The sequence below is a fragment of the Parasteatoda tepidariorum genome, chromosome 11, assembly GCF_982258835.1.
Source record: "Parasteatoda tepidariorum strain Cologne lab strain chromosome 11, Ptep-v5.0, whole genome shotgun sequence".
Taxonomy (NCBI): Eukaryota; Metazoa; Arthropoda; class Arachnida; order Araneae; family Theridiidae; genus Parasteatoda; species Parasteatoda tepidariorum.
This window is the reverse complement of record NC_141765.1, coordinates 41586746-41609339: the sequence shown is the minus strand read 5'-3', so window position 1 is coordinate 41609339 and position 22594 is coordinate 41586746. Positions and strand designations below refer to the sequence as shown.

At 32.3% G+C, this 22594-nt stretch overlaps 1 protein-coding gene across 5 annotated transcripts in view; it reads right to left on the bottom strand.

Annotated features, from left to right (window-relative positions):
- Positions 1-699: 699 nt before the first annotated feature.
- LOC107448564 (divergent protein kinase domain 2A) overlaps positions 700-22594 on the bottom strand; it is a 61523-nt gene continuing 39628 nt past the window's right edge. For 3 of the 5 annotated variants that reach the window (XM_016063812.4, XM_043048707.3, XM_087154861.1), the window contains 3 exons: positions 14982-15114; positions 6189-6419; positions 700-1110 (listed from right to left, as the gene is read on the bottom strand). In XM_016063812.4, the coding sequence (XP_015919298.1) occupies positions 911-1110; positions 6189-6419; positions 14982-15114 (564 nt within the window). In that variant the 3' untranslated portion in view covers positions 700-910. Of the gene's footprint in view, positions 1111-6188; positions 6420-14981; positions 15115-15366; positions 15404-22594 lie in introns of all 5 variants that reach the window. The other 2 variants (XM_016063814.4, XM_071187677.2) reach the window with 1 other exon arrangement.

Below are 22594 nucleotides of genomic sequence, written 5' to 3'. Positions count from 1 at the left end.
TGAGAAGAGTCTAACCAAACCTGAGGGGGCATGAAGAAGTAGGCTAGATCTTTTATGAGTCAAAAAATGAAAAGAGTCTAAGTATGTAATTATAAACAACTTACAGAGAGCAAGAAATTATAAATAAAAATGAAAATTAACCTAATAAACAGGGCAGTCCTAACATTTAGAATGGATGATTTTACACAAAAAAAATTCTTTAAGATAAACCATAAACAAACAGGAAAATATCAAACTTTTAAAATGGATGGAGTCAGTGAAGATTGGCTTTCTTACTATTTAGTGAAAAAAACTGGTGCATATGTGTCAAAAATAGAACACAATGGAATAGAATTCAAAGGATGACACTGGCTCATCCCGAGCTGTCTGGCCAACTATGATGATGATGGTGTTATACATAAACAAAATCATTCCTGTATAATGCATCAGATGTGAGTTGTAAACAATGTTAAGAAGGAGGTTAATTCTTACAGAACGAACTACAGGCACTCAGCTGCAGCATGCTGAAAAGTAAAACAAGTACCTTACAAAACATAAGTTTAGTTTAAGTCACAATCAAAATAGTTTTTGAATCGCCAATTCTATAATCTCTAGACTAATTACCAGTAATCAAATACAGAACTAATATATAATACCTAATCAAATACCAATACACACTGTTATTGTATCAGAATGCAAATTAATTAGCCATAAAAGATATTTTGTTTGAAATAAGGTACTTTTCATTTATTCTTTAAAACTTTCAGTACATATACATTTTCAAAGAATTTACAACAGAATAAATCTCAACACAAAGAAATAAAAAAAAATAGAAAATGCTATATATGTACAAGATTTGGTTCCTGTTCTAAATTTAAATTAAAAACAGGAGTTTTCAAATTTTAATAATATGTATCAAATCTTAACAAATCTACACTTTTTTTGAAAATTTAAAAGTATTCTTGGAAAAAACATGGCTTTCAAAATTATTTACATTCACATAGTTTTCTAAAAGATCTCGTAACTGCGTAACAGCTTTCAATCTTCCATTTGGCTTGGTTTCTTGCACACATTCTCGTAGTAAACTCTCCACTGAATCCTCTATTACTAAAGGGATTTTATGTAAAAGTCCTGTAAAAGAAAAAGAGATTATAAATTTTACTGAAAACAGAAGTAATTCAAATCAAAAAATCGTATGTAATCATTTCTGGAGTTAGTTTTTTTTTCTGAAATTTTGATTATAACATTTATATTGGCCAACAAAAAATAATTTTGTTTTTATTTTAACCTATAAAAACTACTAGGTAATTACACTAGTATTTTAGAAAAGAAAACCAAACACTAATACACTTATAAAACTCTTCAGTTTGAAGAGATTCTTAGGTTTTTAATACTTTTGGTTGATTCATTGAACTAAACAAAAATGTGTTATAGGAATTTTTTACTAATTCAAAATGATGCTGAATCTTTTGAAAAATCAAAAATAATAATAATAATAATTATAATACTTTTAGTTTTGCTTAAATGTCTCTCGAGATGACTATGAATTTAAAATTAGACTATCACAAATTAATCAGTAGACAAGATCTTATTAACGCTAGCGTTAAATTACTTAAAATGTGTTCACAACACTTGAGTATGGGCCGACCAGGTGGCCTAGTGGTTAGCATGCCTGACTGTGGAGCCGATGGTTGCGGGTACGAATCCCGCTCAGGGCATGGATGTTTCTTTCTCTCTCTATGCGTTCTATGTTCTTTCTTCTGTGTGATTGTGTGAATGTAACCCACCTTATAAACGGGTTTGTGGTTGTATGACGTGGGTGACGCTACTCCAACGGTGTAGCTTAGCCATAAGTGCTCACTGGGTAATGATAAGAGAGTAGCAATTTTGCAATTTCTGAGGCCAATGGGAAATAGACCCAAATGCCCGCCAAAAAAAAACACTGGAGTGTGAAAAGGTTATCATCAAACGAATGAATTTAAAGGTACTAAAAATGCTACCACACATAATATAAATTTTTTTTTTCATTATAAAAACATTAAAGAAAGGAGGAGTAGGAAAGGGTATTACAATAGAAAAATGGTGGTCAATTTTCTTGAGAAGATTGTCACTATTTAAAGAAAAAGATTATGCCTACCACTTTTTTACAATTCCAACACACCAAAAAATAAAAATTTTGACAATTGTGGTTTATAGGCTGATCCCGGGATTTTTACCAAAATACAGTAGAGCGCCGATTATCCGAACCCTTATTATCCGAATGTCCAATTATCCGAACCATGTCCGAATTCGTTTTTTTTCTTCGAGTTTAGAATACTTTTTAAATTATCGATAATTTTTCTAAATTTAGAAGAATAAATAAGATCTACTACATCTGAAGATCATATTTAATTTACAAACTTTTTCAGCAGTTTTCTTAAAGTAGCTGTGCATGCATGTATTATTATACAGTTAAACCCACATACCCCTTTAGCCCCCTTCAACTGAAAATTATCTTTCAAGAATGTGAGCTTCATTTTGACAGTCAACAATGGTTGGAATGCGGAAGGAGTTTATGAATAGATAAGTGCTGAAGTTCTACAATTGGGGGATGGGTAGTTGTCACTTATGGTTAATGATTAGTGATTGCAGTGCGCTTCTCACAGCTGGTTACTTTTCGAGGAAATTAACAGAATTTGGTTTCATCATGTAAACTAGAAAATGACCAGTAGAATGACCATGTTTTTATGACGTCACTTCCGAAATGCACTATTGGACAACAGGTTTTCTGTTGTCAAGATTACAATCAGTTGAAAAGTAGAGTTACCTGAGAAAAGTGCTTTTCATAAGAATCTAGAAAGATGTTGTGCAAACGTAAGAGAATCTATCTTTCCTTAAGTGATAAAACGAAAATTTTAAAAAGATTGAAAAATGGAGAAAGTGGCAGTAAATTAGCGGCAGAATATGACGTAGGAAAATCGACAGTATCGGAATTGAAAAAAAATGAAGAATTGGTTATGAATTATGTTTCAGTAATGGACAAAAACAATGGAAATTTGGATCGAAAATGCATGAAAAAGTCAAGCAACGATGAAGTGGACAAAGCACTTTATTTGTGGTTCCTAGAAAAAAGATCTTTAGGTCAACCAATATCTGGCAACCTATTATGCGAGAAGGCTTTATTTTTTCATGAGAAGTTTGGTGGAAAAGGTACTTTTCAGGCTAGTTCAGGATGGTTAAGGAACTTTAAACATCGACATGGAATACGCGACTCAGAAATTCATGGCGAGAAACTTTCTGCATCTACCGAATCCGCTTCAAATTTTGTAAAGGAATTAGAAAGCATTATTGAAACTGAAGGATATGAAGAAGAATTTATTTATAATGCAGATGAAAGTGGACTGAATTGGAAATCTCTACCACAAAGAACTTTGGCTTCAGAAGGTGAAAAGCGTGTTTCCGGGAACAAAATAATTAAAGAAAGAGTCACAATTAACGTATGCGCAAATGCAACTGGAAATCATCAAATACCTTTAATGATGATTGGAAAATCCAAAAATCCAAGAGCCTTCAAAAATTTTAAAACACTACCTGTCATTTATGCGTCTCAAAACAAAGGGTGGATGAACACCAGCATTTTTATTGAGTGGTATGATAAGACTTTCATTCCAAATGTGAAGAAATATCAAAAGAATTTGGGAAAAACAGGAAAAGTGTTACTCATCTTGGACAATGCTCCGTCGCATCCAAATCCAGATCTCTTAGATCGGGAGAATGGAATGTTTTGTGTTGTTTTCCTGCCACCCAATGTGACACCTTTGATTCAGCCGATGGATCAAAGTGTCATTGAAACCTTAAAATGTCTTTATAGAAAGCAACTTTTGAGGAAGATTTTACTCTCGGATGAACAAAATGAGGGGGATTTTCGAAACTCAATCAAAGCTATTGATTTAAAAGATTGCTGCATGATGATAGCTGATGCCTGGAATTCAGTAAAAACATCGACGCTTAGAAAATCTTGGAATAAGATTCTTAACAGAAAAACAAACGAAACTGAAGTTTCTGAGCCAGTAGAATTTCCGGATGAAAAGATGCCAGGTTATACAGCAGAAGAAATCGAAGACTGGTGTCAAGACACTGAAAATGACCCAGGATTTCAAATTTTAAATGATGATGAAATTGTTACTGAAATTTTGAATGAAAATCGGAACTCCACCGACGAAGAGGAAGAAGTAGGTGACCAAGTTCAAGATTGTGGACCTTCTCATATAGAAGCATGCAATGCATTAGATATTGCAATGAATTGGCTAGAACGTCAAAATGATGTTGATCCAGTTCAGTTGATTTATTTAAAAAGAATAAGGGATATGGCTGCTCAAAAAAGAGTATCTTCCTTGAAACAAGTCTTTGCTGGATTTCTTTGGCAATGGAAAATAAAGATAAATGTAGTAAAATCAGTAATTGACAAAAAATTTATAAAAAGCTGAAATAAGACCCAAAAAAATTGAAAACGAAAAAAAGTTTTTAAAAAAATTTAAAAATTAAAAAAAAGAAGAAAAAAAACTTTTAAACATGCCAGAGCTATTTTAGATAGTACTGCCTGTCCTAAGCCTGGAAAAAGTGTGAAGGGAAGTTGGCGCATAAATAATAATCATTTAAACTAGATTTTGAACAACTTTCCAATTATCCGAATTTTTCATCATCCGAACCACGTTCGGTCCCGAGCAGTTCGGATAATCGGCGCTCTACTGTATATGGCCTTTTATGCAAACAATGGATACTTCTCTACCACGCCCTATGCACTTGATTTAACTTATATTGGTCAGTTGTCGGGAATGTTATGTTTGTCAGTTGTCGGGAATGAATGTTTGCATAAGCCAGCTGTTCCTTAGCAAGTCTAGCAGTGATTTACTCTATCTACCAGCTAGAGTAAAAACTTCAACCGTAGCAAGTTTTGGTGAAGGGGGGCTGAGAGTGAGTTTCTGTTCCTTATCCTAGAAGGATAAGGAAGCTTGAGAAAACATTTATAGCAAAACTTGGTTGAATTTGCCTGAAAGTTGGAAAGAGCATCAGTGATTCCCCTCTTCAATTGGATCTCTGCAAATGTTATAAGCATGCGTAGATTAAGATTCCAAGAAAATTTTCAAAGTAGATGATTTTGACCCCCATCCCCAAGCTATCTAAATCACAGGTTTCTTTAACACAAATATCAGGAAAATACAGGAGTATCAGCAATGGGCTTGTTAAGTTCTCATTTATAAGCACTCAAATAAAATAAAATTAGCAACACTTTTTTAATGTCAGTGGTTGCATGCTTGTTTGAGTCTAATTTGATCGATTATGTTAATTATTGGAAACAACTAACATTTGAGCAACAACTTCAGTAGCAATTAGTGTTGATAATCATGAAATCATAGTATAAAACAAATTAAAGTAGTTATAAAAGCTTGATCGAAAACAACACAATCTTTTCAAAATAAACTTGTTAGTATGTAATGTTTTTCCATACAAATTTAAAAAATATAACATTAAATTTATTATGTTGGTAGTAATAGGAACATAAAAAAAACTTACATATCTCTAAACAAGCTTCGGCATGATAACCCTTCGTTTACATCTTAAGCTTGGACAAAAACGAAATCGCCCATCCCATAATTAATGATAACTAAAAAATATATACATTTATATATTTCCTTATGATTTAAACTTTGCCACAGATGCTTACTAAAATGCTACAGAATGTTAAAAAAATAACCCCTAGAGATTTTTCAAACTATTCAGTAAGCTGATGGTAAATCCCATTTAGAAGGAAATTTCCTATTGAGCTGGGCCTCCACCCAGTACTCTACCCTCTATAGCACCACTGCACAAATTACCTATTTTACATTCAGGGTTTAGGTCAAACCCTCTGATTTTTTTAAATATATTTAGGGCTTAAAAATCTCACTCATATAACAGAAAGTAAAATATCTACTTTCTGTAACTTCATTTAAATTTGCTATAGTATGAATTGGTAAAAAACTTCAAAGTCAACAAACAAAGAAAAACAACAACAAAAATAAATAATATTCTCTATCATCAACAGAACATAAAGAATATCTATACTTATCCTATGAAAGTTATTATTTACAAACTCAATTTGTTTTGGATACTAGCAATCAAGTAATTACTAAATGATTCATTTTTCCTAAAAATCTATAATATGAAGTTTAGTAAAATAAATAACAAACCTGGGTGTTTTTTCCTTTTATGAACACGATGACCATCAAAATTAAAGAAACCCTCACTTTTATGATCTTCAATATTTGATAAAACATCTTTGCAAACTAAAGCATACATTAACTGGCCATATTTTGATATGTGACTGCATGATGATGAATTGCTAGGCTCATAAAACATTTCAATAGTAATTTTTTGAAAGCACACTTCATTACACAATGCTGTATCTGAAACAGATGAGCCTAAAAGAAAGTAAATTTTCAATGCTATGCATCATAATAATAAGTTTATTTTTTAAGTAGTAATCTATTTTTAGCAGACAATTGATTACCAGGAAAACATATGAATAATCGTATCCTAAGAAAAGTTCTGAGATATAGAAAGGTGCTACATGAAGAAAAGTTTCAAATTGCAATTCCTAAGCGTCAGAAACAAAAGTCACCATAAATTTTACCTAAATATGCACAATACCAGCAATTTAGGCACATAAAAGCAAAAATATTGACATATAAGTTCTAAAAAAAAATTTCTTTTTTTAAAATATATTTCTATCTTTACAGTAAAATTGAAAAGAGAAAAAAATTGTTTTCTTGATTTGAATAACTTAAGTGATTTCTAATAATTATGAAACTAGAAACTATTTTATATTAATTTAAATGAATAATTATAAGAATGTGTTTATACATAATTATAAGTTAGATAAAAAAAGATGATCCAGTAATTTTAAATGTTCGTTTGTTGATTTGATAAAACTTTTTTTATTAATTTTCTTTAATTCACACTTAGAAACATGGATGTAAAAATTTATAATACTAATTTATAATACTTTAAATTAATAATTTTATGTTAAAGATAAAATAAATGGTTTCTAGAACAGGCACAAACCTGTATTTTAATTTTGATTGATTAAAAGACATTTTATTTTCTATAATCTATGGTCAGTGAGTTTTTTTTATTTTGGACCTAAGTCAGCATGCATGTTCAAGAAAATGGACGTTGTTTGAAAAGTGTGTTTAAGATAATGGACATCTTCAAAATGTTTATGTAACACACATTCTTATATGTTTAAAAATAAATAACATGATATTTTTTTTTTTTAACTTTTTTCGAATTTTACAAGATTTCAAGCAAATTATAAGCTATTATGCTTTATTAATACTAATCAATAGTAATCATGATGATTATGATTATTTACAAAATAATTTTCCTTCTGGAGTTACATAAAGTTTTTTTAACGGTTTTAAGTGATATTCCACTGATTTAAAAATCAATTGGCAATGATCTTCATCATGAGTGAGTAGGAAATTAAAATCAGTTACTAATTTTATGGAATGTTTAGCAGTCATTTACTACTCTTAAAGTAAGGAACACAAATACATTAACTAGTTTAATTTTTAGTTCATGTTCCTTTCTAGTTAAATACAAAATAATTGAAAGCAAAACAGAACAGAAATGTGTGTAAAAATTAGCTACACTACAATACTGTTTGTATCATTATTTTAGTAAAATAAATCAATCTACTGTTTGTGTTTTTTTTCTTTATTTTTTGAACAATCAATTTGTTGATAACTCTGAATAGCAGCCACTTCTTAACACTAACAATCTTGTATGTGACCCTTGTTTGGAAATTTAACTGTATTTATAGAACACTAAGTCCCACATCCAGATGTCCGTTTTCTGGTACTGTCGCATAAAAATATATTTTTTATACTGTTCCTGACCTTTACAAAACTAAATGTTTAAGAAAAAAAATATTTCCTCTTGCTGCATTTAGAATAGCTAAACATTTATACTGCTTTAATGAGCACACCCTAAAGGGTTGTTAAAAAGGTAAGCAGTTAAAGAAAAACAAGCTTCAGTGAGAGGAATTAACTACAAATATTAATAAAGTTGAATATTAAGGGTGAGTAGCCAAATTTTTAACAAAAAATAAGCACCTTTTGAGCACTCAAAAACTATTTTAAAGCACTTAAGCACTTTTTTATAAAAAAAAATCATAATTAGGATATGTGCACTAATAAAAATTTCTTCTTCCTATTGTTTAAGAAAAATAAGTGCTATTTACTGCGCATAAGCCGAAAGTAAATATAACTCATAAAATAAGTTTTAAAAAATACTGAAAGTATGAGAAAATTTAACGATTTTTTTAAAAGAAAAGAAAAAAATAGTTTGAAATATTCAAAAATTAAAAAAAAAAAAAGGCAAAAATATAATATATCCAAAAAAAGTGCTTTTTAATATTGTATTAGTATAGCCAAAGCAAAATTGCTTAGCAATCAATATTGCTTTGGCTATATTAATACAATATTAGCTAAAAATATAGAAAAAACATGGAAAATAATAAAGATTAATGAAAAATAATAAAATATTTTTAAAAAAAGTAAACATTTACTAAAAAAATTATAAAGTTGGAAAATAAAATAATGGAAAAATATAATCTCTTCATCAGCTTACACTATTAAATCCAAAAAAAAGAGTGCTTTCTAACATTGTAACAATAAAGCCAAAGCAAAATATATCAATACAATAGCATGAAAAGCACTCAAAAAAATTTAAATGAAAATAGAACACATTAAATAAAAGATATAAATGAAATAAGCATATCAAGCAAAAAACAGAAAATACAGAACAAAACACAAAACAAAATCTATAAAGCGAATAGCAAATTCATACGAACTTACACATGCCGGTATCTTTCAAGAATGATTTAAAAGAAAACAGAAGCACAAAGAGTAAGAATCGTAAATAGAGGGATTTTTTATGCTGCATTCTTACTGCAGCACTAAAGTGCGTTTGATTTGTTTGCTACCTTGGATTGGCTTAAATATATATACATATGTGTGTATATAAACTTAACAAAGTGCAAAATAATTACTAAAAACTTTACATGATCATGACAAAATAATTATTTTCACAAAAAACTCTATTCTTGATTATATTAGCCCTTATAAAAACGATTTCTACTCCATTTTAAATATATTCAATATTGAATGACTCATTCTATTTTTTAAATTAATAATAAAAAGTTATTGAGTGATTTAAATAAAAGTCATTTATAAAAGCATATGCAACAAAACAATAACAATATTAATATTGTTGATCATACCAGCATACTGAATTTAATATGCAAAGAGTTAAGCAAACTAATGAAATTTTAATAAATTTATATAACTAATGTAAATTAGTGAATAGCCCTCATTAAATGTTTATTAAAACTTGTTACTAAGTTGAGTACTTTGTTAATGAAATAATTTTAAAAAAACTTTCAATAATTTTGAAATATAAATAACGAGTATTGAAGCTAAACATTTTGAGAGAAATTAATTTTTTATATGGTCCCTACATTCATATTAACAAATCTAAGATTATTGAATTTTTTATTTTTATTACTTTCAAATGAAATCATTAAAAGATGAATTAAAGTTCTTTGGAATGACAAACTGAATAACATAAGATTTTTTTGCTCCATTTCAAATCGAGAATCTTATTTCATACTTTTTTTAAAATCTTGACTCAAAATATTATTAGTTTTTTAATAAAAAATTAAGAGTTTAGAAAATCTTAAAAGTAATACATACCCTCCAACTGCTACGGAATTTCCGTAGTTTCAGAAATCTTCTTTTCAGACGGTAGCAAAATTAATGTCTTAATATTTAAAAAAAAAATATTTTAGCGTAACTTGTCCACTATTACTTATAAAAGTGCAGGCCATATGGCTAGATTCTTAAGTTCTGATAAAAGTTTTATGAGAGATCCATTTGCTTTAAAAATTTCTACTTTGGTTCGCTACCACTAGAAAGAATTATTTTCAAAATCCTCATAAGTTGGAGGGTATGGTAATAATACAATAATAAAAAGAATAAAAAGTAAGTACAGTAGGGAACCGATTATCCGGAACGATCGGGACCATCACTATTCCGGATAACTGATTTTTCCGGTTTTCTGAATCGCTACAAAAAGGCGTATTTTTTATTGTTAAACCCAACTAAAAAAAATTTTTTTTTTTGGAAATAATCTTAAAAAGAAGAAAAAACGATGGAGTAATACACTAATGATTATTTCCAAAATGATGGTATCTTTCAAAAAAGAAAGAAAAATCCTAAAATCTTATGAGGAAAACAAAATTTTTTTTTAAGAAATGGCGGGAAAATTTATCGAATTTCGTTCCGGTTTTTTGGTTTTCCGGTTTTCTGATTTCCGGATAACGGGTTCTGTACTGTAATAAGTAAAAAAAAAATTTTAAAAAATTATTTAATTAATGTACATTCCCTCAGGTAAAAATCCTACGATTAAACATCTCATTTAATTATTATCTTTATTAAATTAAATTAATAACAAGAAGATGGAAATTTTGAGGTGATGAAGCTTTGTGATAGTGGACTATTCTGAACACACATGAAAATACTTATAGTGAATGATTTCTAAGTGTCAAGTCCAAGAATTATGGTACTGGTCTATGATTAGAAAAACCAGAGAAGGCCATTGGCTCGCCTGTGACGAAGATGATGACACTTCACCAAAGATGAAATTAACAAAGTGGATAGAATTTTCTTTTGCTATTAGGAAAAATTTTGTCAATGTTTAGTTGGTCACCATGATCAGCAAAAATTCGAGATACTTTATCTGTTCCATTTCAAAGGGCAGAAAATGAAGCCTGAAATTGAGAATCTCATGCAAAATGCAGCAGAATTGCACATGCGAGCGTAAGAATCCTTCTACCGAATCCAACTCAGTATACGCACATGCGAACCTTTAAGTACTTCATCCAGCTCATGATGAAACCAAACATTTAAAATTATTGGCTCTTTCATAAGCTACAAGCCGACGGTGCATCAAAATGGATCACGTGCTGGAATAAATTATGAAAACAATGAATGGAACAATGGGAAAACCCCAGTTTTTCATAACTCTTAGCAAAAATTGACACAGTAAAGAAAAAATATCACATTTTGAAAAAGAGAAAACTAAGCACTCTTTAAAAACACTCAATGAAAAAAGCACCTTTAAAGGCTTTTAAAAACAAAATTAAAAAATAAGCACCTTTAAGCACTTTTTAAAAATGCTCTAATAGTGTAACACCATCGAACAGGATTTGTTTTGGATTAAACTATAAACTTGATTCATAAAAAATCAACTCAAATCTGTTCCTTATTTAATACTTTTTTACGAGATAAGATTTATTTTTCTTATCTGAAACTTCCTCTTTTTAATATGATTTTTATTTCAATTTTAAATAAACTAATTTTTCACTAAAATAAATCAAATCACAAAAAAAAGAAATGAAAAAAGGAAGAAAAAAGGATAAAAACATGTATTTAGTCAAGAAAGTGAAAGTTAAACTTATCTGCTGACCTTTTAATTTTTTATTTCCCTTAAATATTTTATCCAAAACTTTTACTTTATCACACTAAACATTCTTTTGTTAATAAAATGTATTTTATGAAAATTGACCTCTAATTCTCACAAAATTATCTTTTTTTTTATTAAATAATACATGTTTTGTTTTGGTTTACCTTAAAAACCTATTATTGAGAAAAATATATCTTCCTGACTAGAAAAAAAAAGAATAAATAAGTCCTAAGTCCTGACAATTCTGGTTATGGTATTTTCAACTGTATATGCAAATATACAATTCATTTCTTTGCTTACTAACTATGATAAAATCCATGAATAAACTTCTTTTAATAATCTATTTGTTGATTTTGTAGCTGCAAGTGTTTGCACATTCTACAGTAGAGAACCATTTATCCGGTATCCAGATAACCGGGAAACCAGAAAACCGGGAAAAATTTTGCTCGATTTTCCCGCCATTTTAAACTAGAACGATTTTAAGCTAAAACGAAAAAAGCGGAAATTGGACTCATCCTTGAAGTTGAGTAGAAGAAAATGTAAGGAAGGGGAAATTTCTTTCCCCGTTTACACAGAGAAACGTCATTTCCTCCGTGACCTTGAAGGCAGGGAAGGGAGGAATGCTTTATTTTTTCCTTTAGGCCGTCAATCAAACTCAAGGGTGTGGCATGCTGATTGTGTTTTCTGCTTGATTTACGAGGGGGGAGGGGAAAATGCATTGCATGCATATCAGTGAACAGAAAAAGAAAAGGGAAAAATATATTTATTTGACATCGACTAATAAAAATAAAATCTTTTTCTTTTGAATAAATTCTCATTCTTTGGAAGTGCGGTATCAATTGCAAGTTTTTCTTGGTGTGGAATCACATCTGCTGTAATTAAAAATCTTGTTTTTATCAACAAAAAAAAATAAATAAAATGAAAGGAGAATTGTTTATTAATTTAAACATAGGATTCTTTTATGAAGCAGATTGCAGTTTTGCTTTTCTGATTCCACTACGCTTGATTTTTTTTCTTTTCGCGATAAATTTCGCACTCAATAAATTAATTCTTTTTATTCATAAATTTTATCATTAGGTTTTTTTTTTTTTTTTTTTTTTTTTGAATTCCGTTGATCTTGCCTTGTTCCAGGTTTTAATATTTATGCTAGTGCCTTTTTTAACTATCGTTTCGGTTCGATAATTTTCAAGTGTTTTTATTTAGATTAATAAGTTTTCCTTTTATTTTATTGTTTCCCCCCGTATAATTAGGTATGAAATATATTGCGTTATTTAATCATTGGTTTTGTTTAGATTATTTAATTTAGGAATTGTAATTATTTTTAAAAAATAAATATGAGAATTTTGTATTTTTTAAACTTGATTTTCTTGTCTAAACTTGCAAATTTTTTTATTCTTTTAAATGTTATATTTCTACCATTTTTTTTTCCTTTTTAAAGTTAGGAGTACCTTTCTTTTTTCTCTTACTTTATGCACTACACTTTTTCCTTGTACTTCGGGTTCGATAAAACATCGTTTAACGACACTTTTTGGTCGATCCAGAAAACCGGGAAATTCAGATATCCGGATAGCGATAGTCCCGAGCATCCCGGATAATTGGTTCTCTACTGTATTTTACCAGAATTTCTAGATATCTGTCTATAGCTTCTAAACCTTTTCCGTTAAAATATCATTCCATCATAAGTTTTTTAGTGTAAGAATAACGTTTTCTTTTTATTGTAAAAAAAAGGAGGTGTTTCTATTTAAAATTCTGTATTTCTAACCATACCATGAAAGAGATGTGTGGAATGAAAGAACCAATCTTAACCATTGTTAGCACTTTAAGAGCATCTCTTAAAATCTGGATATACAAAATTTCATTTCATTCACTTTTAAAGTAAGCTCGTCAGGAGGTCATATCAACAAAGTTATTTAATAGGCATCCTGTATATAGAACTTATAACAAAGTGTATGAAGATGACAGAGACAACTGCCTCTTCATTTAACACAACAACAAATAATCCAGACATAAAACAAACTGGTTTTTAGCATGTGACGTTTCAAGCTATGAAAATAATTTTAAAACTGTTGTGGAAAAATTTTCACAGCTCAATGCTCAATAATTATGCACATGAAAGCAACCTTAAATATTTAATTAATATAGAATGCTATTGTAATATAATACAATATCTGCAACAGGGCACGAAAAAACTCAGAAATTTTACCCCTCCTCCTTCGAAACTAACCCCTAGCTTTTAAATAAATAAAAATATAATTTTCTCTTATTTATTACAAACATTTATATAAATTGCATAATGAATTAATAGTTACTAGGATTACAAATACTGGGATAAAATTATACAGTAATAAAAGAAATACTAGGTTACTAATAGTAACCTAATATTTCTTTTATGAAATAATTTTTTTTTTATGAAATAATTTAAATGACAAAGGTCAAGTTATCTGGAATGTCAATTTATCCGAGGGTACTGCGTTTTTTAAATGAATCAAATATGACGTTTGCCAGTTCCACAATCAAGCCAATGATTTACAGAGGTTTCTGCACAGAAATCTGAAAGGGGTTTTCCATTTTGGTAGATGTTCATAATTGCAGGGGTGATTGTGAGCCCAAGTCAAAATTCCGGAAAATTTCTTCAGTTAAAAAAAAAAAAAAAAACGGTTTAAATTGAAAAATTTTAAATAAGTTTTTTTTTTCTTTCCTTTTTCTCAATATTTCTTAGTTTACTTAAAATATATTTTAAATTTTACACATACCTATGATTACCTGGAGAAGTAATTAAAATTCACAAATATGTATTTCTTTCTTGAGTTTATGATTATAACAACTATTTACAGATAAAAAAAATTAATATTAATCATGAATATAAGCTTATAAAGTATCTCTCTGGCTTTCCCTTACAAACAAATAAAATAAACTGTGTTAAGGTCCACCTTTGAAAATTTGATTTCTGGAAACTTCTGTGATGAATGATTTTTTGAACCTTTTGCCTGGACCTTCCATCTCCGGAAACTTCCGGATCACTGTTAGCGAAAAATCTGAAAATCCGGATTTTTTCCGGAGCACAATCAGCCCTGTAATTGCGTTTAACGCTTCTTGTTTAAGACCAGTACGTAATGTGTTTTTTTGTAAGTTCATTGCTGAAAAGCCCCTTTCAACCGCTGCAGTACTCCCAGACAAAGAAAACATCAATTCCACCATACACAGTATGTTGTTGTATTTCTAGATTAGAGGGTCATTTTAGAAGTGAGGCGCTAGACTCTAGTAAGATAACAAAAATTGAATATGTATCACGAACATTAATGGGAAAATGGCAGTCCATGCGGACGTCGGATTCAAGAAATTCGCTGTCCGTGGGGAATATTTGACCGCCGAGGACGTGCGGTTTTTCAAGCCCTGATCTGTAATTTTATATCCAATTTTTTACTTTAAAAAAATCTTAATCCTTTATTAAATACCTGGCAAAAATGTAGCCTTATCTAAAACAACAAGATTGTCCAAGTCAATCACAACAACTTCTCCATCTTTAGTTACAACAATTCCATCAAGCGAAAAATCTACTAATAAAAAATACCACTGTGGATCTTCTTCCTGCAGGTTAAATGTAAAATATTAAAAATTGGGTGATTAAACTAAATATACTCGTTTTATTATTTATTCGAAAACTTTGAGAGTTATATATCAGAGGTTATACATAGAATGGATGTTTAAGAAATGTAAGAATATAATTTAATGAAAATACTTATAATGATTAGAAATAACAACATATTTAAATTAAATGTTTGTTTCAAAGCAAAATACAAGCAATTTATCTAATTTCAAATATTTATAAAATAAACTTACTTATGTCACGCAAAAGACAAGATAAATCATGCATTTTCTGAAAAATAAAAATTAATTAAAAGCTTTCTATCAATTAATAATATAGTAATTCAAAACGAAAATAAAACTGAAAGAAAAAGATGGTGAAAAATAAATAAAAATAAAATCTAAAAAACTAATACACAAAACAAATATTGAGGTTAGATTTGAAAATTGCTGTTCGATATATTTAAAAAATAAAAAAAAATACAGATAAAGGTAAATTACATACAAGTATTTAACAATCAATATTTAGCATTTGAAGCAACTTTAAAGAATATAAACTCCTTCTCAATCATAATAAATACATGCATGTATTAAACTAAATCTAGGTAACAAACATGCCTTGTAAAGAACTAATTGGAAAGCTATAATCATTCATTAGCAATTATATTCATGTATTGTTGCCAGCCAGATTTGAACCAATGACCTCTGGGGTCATAGTAAGATGCTCTAACCACCATAGAAAAGGATGTGGTGTAAATCTCAGTCCAGGGTGAGTTAGAAAGCTTTATAGATGCAGTGGCTGCCACACATTCCCCCTCCAGTGAACAAGAAGTCTGACTCCCTATCAACTGAGAGCATTTCATGAGTAATGTTGCCATCTGTCGAGGAGGGAGATAGTTGTGTTGCATGTTTGAGCATCTCTAGTCGCCACAGTGTTCTCCACTGTGTAAGAAAAAGATGTTTGTTGGCAGCCAGCAAAATTCAAACCAAAGATGTCTGTGATCAAAGTTGGTTGCTCTAACCACCATAGAAAAGGGTGCACACCCTAGTATAGGGTGAGTTAGGACATATACATAGCTGCCGCAGTGACCTTTACCTGAATAATTCCAATTCATTGTGTTACTCATTAATCATTATTAGCTGAAACTACACTAGGTCTAACACCTACTTTATTGTTTTTTATCAACTGGCTGGTCTCAAGCATTTCTTATTTGTGAGAGATAAAGACTTAAGTATTTAGAAGTGTTTTGTTGATTTTATTAATCTTTAAAAAAATGCTATAGCCAAAACCTCAATGATTTAAGTAAAACTCAACTCCTGTGAATTACTTTCATAAACTTACAACCAGGGATGGCAAGTTTCTTATACAGTAGAATATTGAGTGGAAAAAACCACCCAGCAAGAAATAGGTTTCTTCAATCCATTAGAAATGAAGAAACTCTTATAAAATAGCAATATTAAATTTAAAAAAATTAAGATTTAATAATTACAATCTAGTTTAAATAATAGTGCTAATTTCAAGTCATTTAATTAATCAAATGAATCATTTTTAAATAAATGAAAATAAGAAAGTAAAAATTGAAAAATACATTTTTCTATTAATTTCTTAAGAAATTAATACAACTGTTGTTTCTTTCAATATTTCACCAAAAGTATAGAAGAACTTTATAACTATATAAAGAACTTTTAAAATACGGTGCTCAATTTACACAGGGAAAAGTCCTATATTTGGAAAGTCCCATATCTTCAACAAAATAAGATTTTTCCACATAATGGGTCCTTAAGGTAAACAAAGATCAAAATAAAACATTATTCAATAAAAATAATAAATAGCCAATTTTATACAACAACGTTTTTTTACATGTTGAATGACACTTAATTAACTGAGAATGATAAAATATATGCTAAAAAAAATAATAAAAGTGAGCAGACTATAGTTTGACGTTTCTTTTTCATGAAAAGACAAGTTTTTCTTCTTTTTCCATTTGATGTAAAAAATTAGTAGTGCAAATAATTAGAGAGAAATAACATAAAAAATGAGTCTTGAATTTCAAAAGCAAATCAATTTGATTAAATAAAAGAAAAAATAATCTAAAACAAGAAACAAAATCCAATGGATTTTTTAATGAATGAATATTTGAAGTTTTATAATTTGAAGTTAAAAAAAAAGTGTCCGGTGGCATTCTTTTCAAACACTATTAATATTCAGCTACATTAATATTCATAATATGTTCTTTTCTGCTCTTCTCTTTTAGTGTGCATATTGAGACAATAAATGTCACCAATAAATAATTGTGCATATTGAGACAATAAATGTGCATATTGAGACAATAAATGTCACCGCTGACCATAAACTTCACTTCAATCCAAGCAAATCTACAACTACCTTCTTCACTACAAATAAGCATTTGTATAATTATCACCCAAAACTGGTCTTTGAGAGCCAGGAACTTATCTATGAGAAACATCCAAAATACTTAGGCTTTGTTCTTGACCCTGAATTTACCAGCAATAAGCATATTGAACATATTACCTTGAAAGCTAGAAAGCGTTTGAACATTTTGAAGTACATTGCTGGCAGAGACTGGGGTGCGGATGCGACCACTCTGAGAACTACCTTTCTGGCTCTCATAAGGCCTATTCTCGAATACGGTTCACCAATTTTCTGCTGTGCTTCTGAGACCAATCTAAATAAACTTGAACAGGTCCAACTTAGTGCTGCCCGTATTATCGCAAGTTTGAAACAGAGTTACCCAGCCAACATTGCACATTATGAAGCTAACCTTTTGCGTCTCCATACCAGAAGACAAGCCAGCCTGGTAAAATATTATAGCAAGCTCCTCAGCTTTGGACAACATAACAAGACTTCCGAATACCTCAGTAATTGGATTTTTTCCCAAAGGCTCAGGAAAAACAGTCCATTTAGCCAAATAGTTTTTCAAAACCTCCTTGTTGATAATGTAGAGCCGCACTCCCTTCACAGTTCTTTGAACCCTTCTGAAGATCTTCCAGAAGTTTTCTTCCATTTCAACCTTCCCGCTCCTGTCAATAAGAAGGAATTCCTGCCCGAACATCTGAAGCAACTGGCTCTCGAAATTATTCACTCTATTCCAAAACAAGACGCAAAAATTTTCACTGACGGCAGCAAAATCGATAGTCCTGCTGGTAGCGGAGTCTACATTGAGACTCCTGATGAAAAATTTTCTCTCTGCCAGCGTAACCCAGACTTCTGCTCCGTTTTCAGAAGTGAACTTCTGGCTATCAACAGGGGTCTGGAATTTGTTATGCAAAATGACCTTTATTTAAAAAACCTTTGGATATTCTCTGATAGCCGCAGCTCCCTGCAACATCTCAACAACCGGACCCAAATTGGCGTCAAAACCAGTATTTCCATCGTAAACAACCTAAAACTCTTGTCCCTCCAACATAATATTCACCTGCAGTGGGTTCCTTCTCACATTGGTATCTATGGTAATGATTTAGCTGACAGCCTAGCTAAAGAGGGTTGCAGCCAACCGCACCCTACCTCTTATGATCTTACCTATCTTGAACTTTACTCCCTGAAGAAATCCCAGCTTCTCAGAGACTGGTTGATTCCCCCCACCCACCATTGGTACAAGGGAAATAAGCCTGGAGCTTCTTTGACCCTTCCCTTTGAAAGGAGAGTCTGCACCACCATCTGCCGCCTAGCTACCGGCCATCTTAAAGGTTTACTATTTTCTGAGGGAACTAAAACCTACCCCCTCTGCCCTAAATGCCATCTACACCGGACTTCAGCCGATCACATCCTGAACTGTCTTGGTCTTCTCTGGGAAGACATTTACTCTACTCCTCTTTTGGTGTTTGATTTTCTTCAGGTCAACGGGTTCATAGATCTGGTCTGACTTCGTCAGACCAGAAGAGGATAAGCAACAACAACAACATAAATGTCACCAGTTAATATCAGGACAGAAAAGCAAGAAGAAATAAAAAAAAATAATTTACTAATTCTATTTTTTAATAGATTGCAAGTACAAAAAAAATTTAAGGGGAAAAGTTATTTGTTCATTTTGATTGTTAAAAAGTGTCTGGAAAATAGACATTTCCAGTAAACAGACATCCAGATACAGGACTTTGCATTGTATGTTCTATCTCTATACTACAAATCACATTCACAATTATAAAAAAGCATCGAATTTTTATAACTAAATGCTAAGTATGAGGCACATCCAGAAAAGAAGTTTCCCTAATTTATAAAAAAAAGAACTCATAATTTCAGGAATATATTTATTGGCAACAAGTACAGCAAATGTTTCAGCTATTTTTCAACATAGCAACCACCAGAATTTAGACACTTGTCATATCGTGGGATCAACTTTTGTATCCCTCTGTCATAGAACTTTGCCATCTGTGAATGGAACCAGCGTGTGACAGACGTCTTCAGCTCTTCGTCGTTTCCAAAACGTTCACCGGAGGACAGGAATTTCTTGAGGTGCAAGAAAACTTGAAAATTGCTGGGAGCAATACCAGGGCTGTAGAGTGGATGATCAAACAACTCCCAGCCAAATTCCGTCAAAACAGCTGCTGTGTGTCGTGCCGTATGTGAACAAGTATTGTCACGGAGGAGTGCAACACCTGCAGTAAGCATTCCACGACTCTTGTTTTGAATGGCACGTAACAATTTCCGCATTGTTTCACAGTAACGGTAGACGTCTGTCCATTCACAAGCGGCAGAGTTCTATGACAGAGGGATGGGGGTAATGCCTGCCGCCTCCATGTGGTGCCCCCTGGATACCCCTCACTGGGTAACTAAATGGTAGGCAAACACACATGATGAGTAATCAAAAAGCATTTGATACGGCATCATTCGTCGCGCTGGTGAACAAGGGATGCGTTCAGGAATTAGGCAGAGGTTCCTGTTCGAAAAGTCTTATACAGTCTCCAGTAGCATATGGTAAGCCCTCGGGTAAGGCCAGTGCTAATACTGCTGCTTTGCAGTCTACTTCGGAAGCTGGTGAGGCGTCCAAAGGTGCAGGCCCTTTCTATGTAGGAGTCTCTGGTCCCCAGAGGCACTCAGGGGACAGTGTGTCTGGTACCATTGGATTGTCCAAGAGTCGGAAAAAGAAGTTAAGGAAAATGAGGGCCATGGCGGCGTATGGAGGAGCTAAGAGACCTAGGTCTTCTGGTGCAACTTCATCTCCCAATGCGCTAACCCAAAAAGGAAAGAAGCCCAGGGAGGATGTTGTTCCTGGGAGGAAAGCCCAATCTAGCGGAGCAGAGCCGAGCTGGAGAGGGAGATCCAACCGGGGGCCTCCAATCTGGTGTCTCTTTTGCTTGTGCAACCGAGTCCACCAAGATCACTACAGTCCTGGAGGACTTTTCTCTGGACAAGCTTTCTTTGGAAGACTCTAATAACATCTTAAAAGAAATCTTAGAGTGGACTGACACCATTCCTGGTGGCGAAAGACTGCCTGAGATTTACAGCAACCACCTCCAAAGAGGAGCGCTGGTTTTACAATGTAATGAATTTACTGTAGGGTGGATCAAAGGCCACTTCAACAATAAAGCCTTGGGTAACCTCATGCTCAAGGTCATAGGTGCAAACGAGCCACCCAAGCCCGTGAAGGTTGCTTTCAAAACAAAGGAGCAATTCTCCAATCAGAGCACCTTTTTATGGCGTCTTCAGAGACTAAACCCAGGGTTGAAGTCTATGGGGTGGATGGTTCTGCAAAGTGCTGCAGGACCGGGCACCTCTAGATGGATCTTTGAGGTAGACCCTGAAGACGCTGAGGCAATTGTGAGGGCAAATTTTTGCGCACTAACTGGAGTGGATCGTGGTGTCTTTAAGATTATCCACGATCCTAACAGGAAAAAAGCAGTTGAGGATCCAACAACATCGGACCTCTCTGTAGAACCTGATGTTCAAGAGGACATGGAACAGGAGAATGAACCTTGGCCGGCCAATTCCCCTGATTCAAAGGTAAGTTCAATTGGGGCTCTTGATTTTTCAGAGCTTGGGTTGGACTCAGGGTCAGATGCAAAATTACAACCTGACTCACCAGCTTCTATGCTTGGTATAGATGAAGCAATGGGGCTGTTAAAGGAAGATTTTTCTTCTAAAGATAACCAGGATAGATAGCCATTCTGGTTTCACTCATACTGCTAACCAATGACTACAATCAAGGTTTGTCAAATTAATCTCCATCATAGCATTGCTGCTTCAAGCCTTATGGCCAAAAGGTTGAATGATGGAGAACTAGATATTGCTCTTATACAAGAGCCTTGGACCCGCAAGGGTAGAACAATGGGTCTCAATGTTAAAGGTTTTAATATCTTTTATGATACCTGTTGTGACCTTCCCAGAACCTGCATAGTGGCTAGGTCTAATCTAAATGCCCTTAATCTTGTTAACTTTCTTAACAGGGATTTAGTTGCTGTAAAGCTAAAATTCTATGACAATAAGACAATCTCTAGTTTTGTCATAGTTTCAGCCTATCTCCCATATGAGGAGAAGGAACCATTAGCTGACATAACTAGGGCCCTAATTGCCCACTGTAGTTCAAGCTGTAGATTCATCTTCGGCTGTGATGCAAATGCTCACCACACAGTGTGGGGTAGCAGTAATTGTAACCAGCGGGGGGATGTACTTATGGAACATATCTTACTTTTTAATTTATATGTCCATAATAAAGGCAATGAACCTACCTTTGTTACTTGTAACAGAAGGGAAGTCATTGACCTTACTTTATGTAACTCTAGTTCAGTAGATTATGTTACTGATTGGAAGGTATTTGGGGCAGTTACTGCTTCAGATCACCAACTAATTACTTTTTCTATTAAGGCCTCACAGGACTGAAGGTTGTAAGGAGGAACCCCAGAACAGGTGATTGGGGTTCCTTTAGAGCAGCTCTGGAGCGGAAGTTTGGGAGCTTCTCTGGTAAGTACAATAATGTTAATGATGTGGAGTGGACTGTTGACCAAGTGCAACAGATCATACTTGATTCGTATCATATTTCTTGTCAGGTTACGTCTACTAGCTCCCCAAGGCGAGTTCCTTGGTGGTCTTCAGAGCTTAGTAAATTACGTAAAAAATGTAGGAAGTTATTTAACAGAGCAAAGCAATCTAGAGAATGGCAGTCCTACAGAAACGCTCTAATTGCTTATAACAAGGCGATCAGAGCATCTAAACATCACTCATGGCAGACTTTCTGCAATGGCATAAACACAACTTCTGCTACCGCAAAGATTTCAAAAATTCTTACTAAAAACTTTCATTGCAGTTTAAATGCCATCCGTCTTACAAACGGAAGATACAGTGAATCAGGGGAAGAGGCTCTTGGAGAATTACTTGAAGCACACTTCCCTGGATCTCATCCTGTGGAGAATGAAAACCTACACAATATTACCACAACTACTTGTAGTAGGAATGACTGGGAAGCCGCCATAATGGTGGTCTCCTATGAGAAGGTTGTATGGGCCATAAAGTCGTTTAAGCCCTACAAGT